This window comes from Castanea sativa, chromosome 1, assembly GCF_040712315.1.
Source record: "Castanea sativa cultivar Marrone di Chiusa Pesio chromosome 1, ASM4071231v1".
Taxonomy (NCBI): domain Eukaryota; kingdom Viridiplantae; phylum Streptophyta; class Magnoliopsida; order Fagales; family Fagaceae; genus Castanea; species Castanea sativa.
In genome coordinates this window covers 6125795-6135448 of record NC_134013.1, presented here as the reverse complement: position 1 = coordinate 6135448, position 9654 = coordinate 6125795, and the positions used below count along the sequence as shown (strand labels likewise).

General features: G+C 31.2%; 1 protein-coding gene across 1 annotated transcript; it reads left to right on the top strand.

The window, feature by feature from the left end:
- Positions 1–2180: 2180 nt before the first annotated feature.
- Positions 2181–9451, top strand: LOC142622908 (serine carboxypeptidase 1-like). The gene is made up of 8 exons (XM_075796472.1): positions 2181–2565; positions 7295–7402; positions 7530–7804; positions 7909–8160; positions 8426–8538; positions 8690–8776; positions 9124–9229; positions 9311–9451. The coding sequence occupies exons 1-8, from the start codon at positions 2181–2183 to the stop codon at positions 9449–9451; spliced, it is 1467 nt and encodes a 488-aa protein (XP_075652587.1).
- Positions 9452–9654: the final 203 nt, after the last annotated feature.

Genomic DNA, 9654 nt, shown 5'->3' with positions numbered 1-9654 from the left:
CACTACCTCCCTGATAGTCCAGAAAGTAAGCTAAGCACTTTCCTCCTCTGCTTTAACCCCTCTTTCATTAAACCTCTGCTCACATATTTTGGCATGTTGAACAAGTCAAAACAAGCCTTAAATTGCAACACCAAAGCTCATTTACTATATCTCAAAATAATTATATATTCTCACGTATCACATTAGTATACGAGTAGTGAAGCATAATTGCTAAGGCATATAAAAGAGCTTCTTTTCTTATAAATTGAGCTTCCACCATAAAAAATGTAATTTACAAATGTGTGACACATCCTATTACATTAACAAAAACAATAGTCACAACTTCATACCGAATAAAAATTTATACGAGTGATCAATGTTCATGAAGTAGCGGCAAGACCAATTCATTGTCAACAGAATTGCGTAGCAGATGTCAGGTAATTTGATGTGAAAATGAACAGCTTTCTTTGTCAGAATATCTGGATATATCCTCTTGACTGACCTCAGAAGAAATGTTTGCCTATTTGATATGATCTCGCCAGGGTGTCCAAAAGTCTTAGATTTTTTGGGAGGAAAGGAAAAAATGAAGAGAAAAATGACACTTATGATCAAAAACTCTAGAAAAGAAAAGGTTACATTGATAAAATGACTTAAAAATTCTTGAAAAATTATAATACGGGTTGCACGTATTAATTAATTGTTAAATATATTTTTTTATATTTTTTATATATTGTTAAGCATTTATTTTTCATATTGTTAAATATATATCAATTTAAAAGAAATAATGGAAAATAAAGTGAATCTATGGCCACTAAATGATACTCTAAATGCAAAGCAAGACCCAAAATAGTAAATAAAAAGTAACTAAATAAGTGTTCAACAATAAGACCTAAAAAATATAAATAAAATTCCTTACAAATTTGAGCTCTCTAGGGGGTTGGGTTGCAACTTTATCCGAGCCATATTATGGGCATATCCTAGACATGTGTATCGTCACTTTTTTTCAAAAAAATGTTGTGAGACACATGTGAGGCATTCTAGAGGAATCCGGTACAATACGTATCGGACACGGGTAGTTGAGGGAAAATGGAATATCCATGCTTCCTAGAATTTACCATGATTTTTACATGTTTTAACTTCCTATGTTATATTTCAAAATTAAAAGAAACTATTATTAGTGCCTGTATAGCATATTTTTCGGTTTTTGGAAAATGAGTTTTTATTTTTATTTAAATAATAAGTTAAAATTAGAACCAATAATAATTTATTATTTATAATTTGTTATAAAAATATTGTGCGCTGAGTAAAGATTATATAAATTCCTAGGATTCCAAACTTTTGTTGCTAACTGGTTGGAGAGGTACGCCTAATACAATTATACTCATGAAAATTTACGTGTACTTAGTTTTACAACCTTCCTCCCATTGGGGAAAAGACAAAATAACTTCACTTGGGATTAGACAATATATTGCGTATCATTATATAACTTTCTTCCTTCACATAACTTTATCTGCTAACATTAACATGTAGATAAAACATTATCATTAAGAAAAATGATATGTTTATAATATTTTTATAATAAATTTTAAGTGACAGTTTGCTATTGGTTGTTATTATTGGGACAAAAAAGTAATTTTAGTGTTAAGTTCAAATTTGAACTAATAACAACTAACCACTTATGATTTGTTGTAAAAATATTATGAACGTAGCACCTCTCGTATTCAACTAAAAACAGGACATTCTCACGTATAACAACCAGACAAAAATTCGGTGCTTCTCAAATTACCTTTCAAAATCAAAAGTATAGCTTTTTGCATCCTGAGATTTCTATGCGCCTTTTCAAAGGCAAAGCTTTGCATTCTGAGATTTCTACGCGGCCTACTGCTTGCTACAAGCCAATTATATATGCTACCTAAGAATGGTCCCTAGCTAGAGAATGTTATTATCTCAATGATCTTTTCGGCACTGCATCATTTACTTCGCCTTGGCGTATGTTAACACTAATACTAACGACACAATAATTTTCGCAATCTTTGTTACAATGGTTGACAAGAACAGCTGTGATTGGAGTAACACTAATCACAAAATGCCAACTCAATAACCGTGAAAATTTTTGTATCCCTCTACTTACTGCTATATAAATAGACACCAAAAGCCCTTGACAAAACTAAAGAAATTTGCAATAAGCAACAACAAGAGCCATGAAGCTTTCGTTTCTCACAAGCTTTCTACTGCTCCTCTCTTTTCACCATTTTGTTTTTCCCATCTTTTGCAATGCCAGCCAGGCTGACAACCTTTTCGAGTTGCTTAAATCTCGAAAATCCCAAAATCCTCCAAATACCGAACTATGGGTTGGATTACACAGTGATGATAGCAATTATTCTCCAGTGTATATTGGACCCCAAGATGGGTTGAAGGAAGCTGATAAGATCAATGCTTTGCCTGGACAACCACAAGGAGTAGATTTCGATCAGTATGCTGGCTATATTACCGTAGACCCAAATGTTGGGAGAGAACTGTTCTATTACTTTGTGGAGTCACCTCAGAATTCTACAACCAACCCTCTCGTCTTGTGGTTAAATGGAGGTAAATACAGTACCACATATTTCAATTTCATTTATATGAACTAGTGAATATCCCACGGCATGTGCGCTGCATTTTGATAAATTTAGTAAAAAATTATTTATGATCTTTTGATTTTATGAATACTATTATTGTTTGTCATAATTAAACTATGAAGTTTTCTAATAAAACAAAATTAAAACTAAATAAATTGGGGGGAAATTCTTGTAATTCATGCAACTAACAAATGTTACCATGTTATGTTCATATTGTCACCTATAAATCTAGTGGTTCTTATGTGTCTTGCTTGTATGATTTATGCTTTATATATAGATTTTATAGTGTTAATTTCTATATTTCTTATGCCACTAATCTATCTCCACTATATCAACACTAATAATTTTATGCCAATGAAAGTAGCTTATTTTTAGTTTCAAAATTGATATGAGATAAAATTAAGGCCCATTAATATTTTAATCAAACAAAAGTTTGATTTTCTAAGGCCTTAATTATAAGGGATTGAGATCCTCTAGAGTTCCTAGGGTACTCTACCATATAGAGTACCCTAGGAACTTAACCATTCATTTATAATAAAAGGTCCAGATTTTTCCATACCATTAATCCACTAACAAATCCCCTAAAATAATGGTTTAAAAAATTACTACTCATAAATGATAATTATTGCCTTACCTCTTTTACCTAAATCAGGTCTCTAAGAAAACGTGAAGTCATCTTCTCCTTCCCCTCTTCATTTTTCAATTTGTTCCTTAAATCATTTTGGTTGTTAATTTCAAAGCATAGGTTCGACTGAAATGGGACATAGAAAAATCATATTTTATGATCCTAAGTGCCAATCATGTACTTGAAAAGAAAGGAAAAACATTTATATGCTTAATTTTAATAAAATTAATAGAAGACTAAAAAAATTGGAATGAAAACTCAGGTGTCTCTACCATTCATATATCAATTATATAAATAAATATATATATATATATATATGCTTCTTGGTCTATGTGCATAATAATCAATTTTCTAAATAAGCAAATTTCTTTTGTATTTAATGCTGCAATGTCATAGCCACTATTCGCATTTAAGGTAATACCTATCATTTATGAGCAGTTATTTTTTAAAATCATTATTTTTGTAGATTTGTTAGTGGATTAATGATATGGCAAAATCTAGACCTTTTATTATAAATTAAATGTTAAGATTAAAAGAACTCTACATGGTAGAGTACCCTAGGAACTCTAAAAGATCTCAATCCAATTATAAGAGGGTGAAAATTGAAAGAATGATATCTTAATCAATTAGCTGTAAAAATTGATAGAATACAACAATAGAAACAATAATGCCATAATTAATGACGCAATAATACCACAATTTAACCTCCAAATTTTGATTCTAAAAAAAAAAATACTTCCAAATTTTAATTGAACTAAAAGCAGCCAAAATATACTACAAATCCTTACTAAGTATATGAATCATATAGAAAACTCAAAATCTAAATTAGTATATAATATAGAAAAACCATCCTAACCACATTATAAAGCTACATCAGTAAAAACAAATACATAAAATCTAAACAAAATATTAAAGACGAATATAATATTTTGGAAATTAACATACCTCTCAAAAAAGGAACCAAAGATTTTGTGAGAGAAACTATGTAAATTTGATTTTTAAGTCCAAAGGAAATGGGGATTTATATTTGACAAATATAGAGACAAATAATCATATTACTCAATTCATTGAATCTGACTATTGCAATTCTGTATTAAAGTTAGTCTTATGCATAAAATTGAAAAGTTTTCTTAATTCCTATTATTCCCATGACTTTTTAGATCCATCCGTATCTATCCAAAGCATTTCAAATAATAAATGTATACAAATTCTTTGAATTTTATTAACGCATCCAAATAAATGCATATGTTCTTACTTAATAGTTTGATATAGATGCTAAATTTAGATGAGATAAAAGCCCAAATGAATATATATATATATATCATACAATGTGCCACTTGGTAGAACCTCAAGCTCTCACACATGAGATTTCCTCTTTTATTTATTTATATATATAGATGATTGATTGATATTGACTAGTATAGGCACAAAAAATGTAGAAAATACACACACACACAAAAAAAAAGATTAATCATATCTAATAGGCTGTGACAATTAAATGATAATATATTATATATACTTCCTAGTAGTAATAATAACAATAACAGCAGCGACTCCAATGATAATATTATTCATAATATATAATACGGACACTCTTATATTATATGAACATCCATGCACAATAGAAAAAAGAATATTAGATTATAATTCTAATATGTCCACACACTCAAACACAAGTTATTTACGTAGGAATTCTTGGCCTATTTCCCCGCTTGCCAGCTATCAAGTTCTAGCTACTTGCTCAACTTACTTCCCAACCTATGTATAGAAATAACAATCTTAAAATATCGAAATTATCGATATTAATCGATTATGTCACTTAATCTTTCTTATTCTGAAATCGCACTACTACCAACATCACTCTCATATCCTCGCGTACCAAATATATACTGTTGTAAAGTGGCTTATTGGTCTATTTAATTTTATTTCAAATATGAGTTAAACTCAAGCTTATCATATTAAACTAGATTACATGTTCAAATTTGATGCATTTTTTTTTTTCATAGAAGTTCAAACTTAGTCACAAGTTATTTATCAACTTACTCTTTCCTCAGATATGATAAAAACCACCACTAAAAAATTTTACTCCTTCACAAGCCCAAATGAGTAATTAATAAATAAATTATAATTAAAAAAATTGTGTTTGAATTAATTAGATAGAATAATTGTTTTTAATGAACTTATAAGAGTTAGATCCACCAACTTTATATTATTACAAATTATACATTTCAGATTTACTGTTAATATTAATAATTAATTCCATATAATAATTTGAAATCTTATAAACTTATTTACAAACTTAAAAAACCCAATATCAAGTCTTTATAAGTTATACATATAAACATAATAAAATAAAAAACAGATATGCACATAACCATATGATATTATATACACCCAAATGGAGTTTTATATTCAAGAGTTTATTCACAAACTCATTATTATTTTTTAGTTTGACTTATTTAATCTTTGAGCCTAAATTTGAATGTGAATTCAATTCATTTTCCAAATAACTACTACATTAATAAAAAAATTTCTTGAAATGAGCCGAGCTCAATTTCTATTACAGCCCACAAATATGACTTATTTTAGATTTTGGAAGTAAGCTTAACACTTCAATCAGCAGGAAAATACAGTTCTTCAAATAAATAGGATACTTTGAGATCAACACCTCTCCAAAGAACGAGACGATACTACATATATGATATGTATATGATACATGATAAATACTTTTTCTTTTGGTAATAATAAAAAAAATAAATAATAAAAAAATTTACTGATTCTGTGGTCTAATCCGTGTAGAAGACACAGCCCGAGGAATCTTTCATACTACTTACCACATAGCGTTAGCAAATAGCAACAGTAGAAATGTAAAGTAGAAAAGACTTAGATCCCAATATCAACCTAATGAGTGGTTATTAGGGGACACGCAAAAATGAGTTCTGTTATTCTTGAGCTTAATTATGGGTTAGGCATCATTTTTCCAATAAGTTAATAGTTGAGCCACCCAGCAAGGCTCTAGAACGAAAATAACCTTGATTTTTTAAGATAAATTTTGGCATTAGCTATCCTGATTGAATTCCTTTTTTTGTTTTCTAAATCCTGGAACTCATGGCTGAACTGATCCAACCATGAGCTTTTGAATCTCCTCCAATCCGGTTCGGAGAAATCTCTACAATCCAAAAAAAAAATATATATATATATATATATATAAGTTAACTCTCCTACTCAAAACGTGTAATATTTTTTTATGGCTAAATAATGTACTGAAATCGTGACTTGCAACTTCTAAGTCGATTACAGTGTGTTTTATGCATGTTTATACAAATGTGTAAAATATTGTATGTATAACCAACACCAATCTTTTTTTTATTTGCTCATCCATTTGCCCTTTTTTCTTAAAGAGCATACAATTTGTCTTACCTCACTCTTACTTTGACATTTCTTAAAGAACAATGATAATTTTTAAAAATCTAAGAGAAAACTATCCTCCGTTTAATCAATGATGTCAAATTGATCTAAGGAAACGCTTTTTAGTCAAGTGGTATTTCACTATCTTTTAAATAAAGAAAAGACCTAGAAGTCGAAATAGAAAAAATATGAGAGAACTATTTCTCTGTATAATCAATGATGTCAAATTGATCTGAAGGGAAACAAAACCCTCATATTATTTATTAAAAATAACACCTTCTCCTTCTGTATTATAAACACGCACCTTCCAAATTTCCATTTTCTACAAAATTACTTAGATTTGCTTTTTCTCTCACATCCTGTCTTTGCTTTCTCACAGCATTACTTACTAATTTATTCCCCCATCTAGCCACATAATTTGAATGCATCACTGATTCAGTTAACTTCAAAACTTTCTTCATCACAGGTTCATTACAATTAAAATATCTCTTGTCACCATTAGTTGTGAGACCAACACAAGCATTATGCTTATTGCTTAACTATCTCTACTAAAAATTTAGAAATAGAGAAGACGTAGGTGCTCACCAAGATGCCACTACCATCGTTTCCATTATATAGTTCACTGCAATTACGAAGAAATTAATAAAATACTTGAGATTTACAGGCCCTGGATGCTCCTCTCTTGGATTTGGAGCCATGGAGGAACTGGGACCTTTCAGAGTCAACAGTGATGGAAAAACACTATTCCGAAATGATTATGCATGGAACTCCGGTAAGCAGTTTTTGTAATTTCACCTTCAAATGATAAAGTTGTAGAGCTTTTAAGTACTGTAAATCTTAAAAGAATTTTTTTCTCCATACGTAAAAATTAATACCTGTTGAAAAAAAATTATTGGCAGTGGCAAATGTTATCTTTTTGGAGTCCCCAGCTGGAGTTGGTTTTTCATATTCGAACACGACCTTGGATTACAGCAAAAATGGCGACAAAAGAACAGCGGAGGACTCTTACACTTTTCTAGTGAACTGGCTTGAGAGATTCCCTCAATATAAAACCCGGGATTTCTTTATAACTGGAGAAAGCTACGCAGGTCATTATGTACCTCAACTTGCTCATACAATTCTCTCAAAGAACAATAACACAAACCAAACAGTAATCAACCTCAAAGGCATTGCAGTGAGTAATTGTGAAGTCTTTCTTCAATCTATGATATGTGCCTGTATCTCAATGTTTAGACTAAAAACTGATTAAGGCTTCTCTGTTAATGGCAATGGATGCAGATTGGGAATGCTTGGATAGATGATATTACTGGTATAATGGGCGGGTATGATTATTTTTGGACACATGCTTTAAACTCGGACGAAACTAATGCAGGAATTCACCAGTACTGTAACTTCGTTGAGGGTAATTATTCAAGCAAGTGTTATGACTATCTAAATCAGGCTGATGCAGAGGCCGGAAACCTTGATTTTTACAACATATATGCTCCCCTTTGCAAATCATCAGGACCCAAGTCAGGCCCAAGCGGTTCTGTAAGTCTTAATGAATCAATCAAAGTAGTTTCCTATAAATAATTTCGAATCTAATTAGAATAAAAAAAGAAATAGCAATGAAGATTATTATATATACAAGACGCATATAATTGGGTTTGAGTAGATGATCTTATAACTAAGCATGAGTTTGATCACAACAACCAGTAATTCTGTATTCGGTTGACAAGTGCATTTAAATAACTTTACTGGCCTTGTAATTAGAACTAAGCAAGAAATTAAATGATTTTAATCTTACACTATATAGGTCCACGATTTTGATCCCTGCTCCAACAATTATGTCTCTGCCTATCTAAATCTTGCCGAAGTGCAAGCATCTCTTCATGCAAAAGCTACAAAATGGGAAGCTTGCAGGTATGAGTGACTTACCTGTGATACCTGCGGACTAGACAACATTGGCAGTGATGATCTTGTCACAAAGAATGAAAAGATAAAACTCCCACATATGCGAAGTTAAGATCTTTCTGCCACCAAATATAAATTACTAATTTTTCTTCCGCGCTGCCTGCAGACATTTTGCATGGACAGAGAGTCCAACGACAATTCTGCCCACTATAATTGAGCTCATTTCAAGTGGAATTAGCGTATGGATATACAGGTAGCCCCTCATCTTTCCATGAGCTTTTTGGTTTTTTTTTTTTTTTTTTCCCGAATGATTCCTCTGATATTTCTTATTCAAGAGAAAATCCTATCAAAATTTCTCTCTTCATAAAGGAACCAAATCTGTAAGTCTATTACAGTAATTATAAGAGCACTGATTACTACACACTGGTATGTACGGAGCGTGTGCGCCATTTCAATTGAAATTATGTTTTCAAAACATGATTTGAGTTAAATGGGGAGATCGTGTTTCTAAGGCTGTGTGCAAAAAAAAAAAATTAATGTAAATATAATACAGGCTACCAATTGCTAACACCTTTAACTTTCTCTTAATGAAACCTGCAGTGGCGACATAGATAGCGTAGTTCCAGTAACCTCCTCTAGGTACTCCATAAACACACTAAAACTACCAGTCACCACTGCTTGGCACCCATGGTATTTCGACAATGAGGTAAATATATAAGATAATTGATCCCATAGTTTACCCAACATCAAACAAGGTTATGAATTTTCAACATGTTGATGCTGGCAGGTTGGAGGATATGTGGTTGGGTACAAAGGAGTGACATTCGCCACAATAAGGGGAGCTGGGCATGAAGTTCCAAGCTACCAACCAGAACGAGCACTGACCATCATCTCATCTTTCCTTACAGGGAAACTTCCCCCATCATAATATTATCATATGTTTCCAAGCTATCAACCAGAACGAGCATTGACCATGATCTTATATTTCCTTATAGGGAAGCTTTCCCCTATCAGAATAAATTGCTCTCTGACACAGTAATTTCTAAAAAATTATATTATTTATTTACTTGTAACCTAAGTTCAAATAGTTTCTGCAATGTCATGGATTGACTCCTACTGGAGAAAAGGATT

Excerpts from the sequence above, each read along its gene's own strand:
- LOC142622908 (XM_075796472.1), top strand. The coding sequence starts at position 2,181 with ATGAAGCTTTCGTTTCTCACAAGCTTTCTACTGCTCCTCTCTTTTCAC. Across the intron at positions 2,566-7,294 it reads CGTCTTGTGGTTAAATGGAG|GCCCTGGATGCTCCTCTCTT; the intron begins GTAAATACAGTA and ends TGAGATTTACAG. Across the intron at positions 8,161-8,425 it reads AGTCAGGCCCAAGCGGTTCT|GTCCACGATTTTGATCCCTG; the intron begins GTAAGTCTTAAT and ends TACACTATATAG.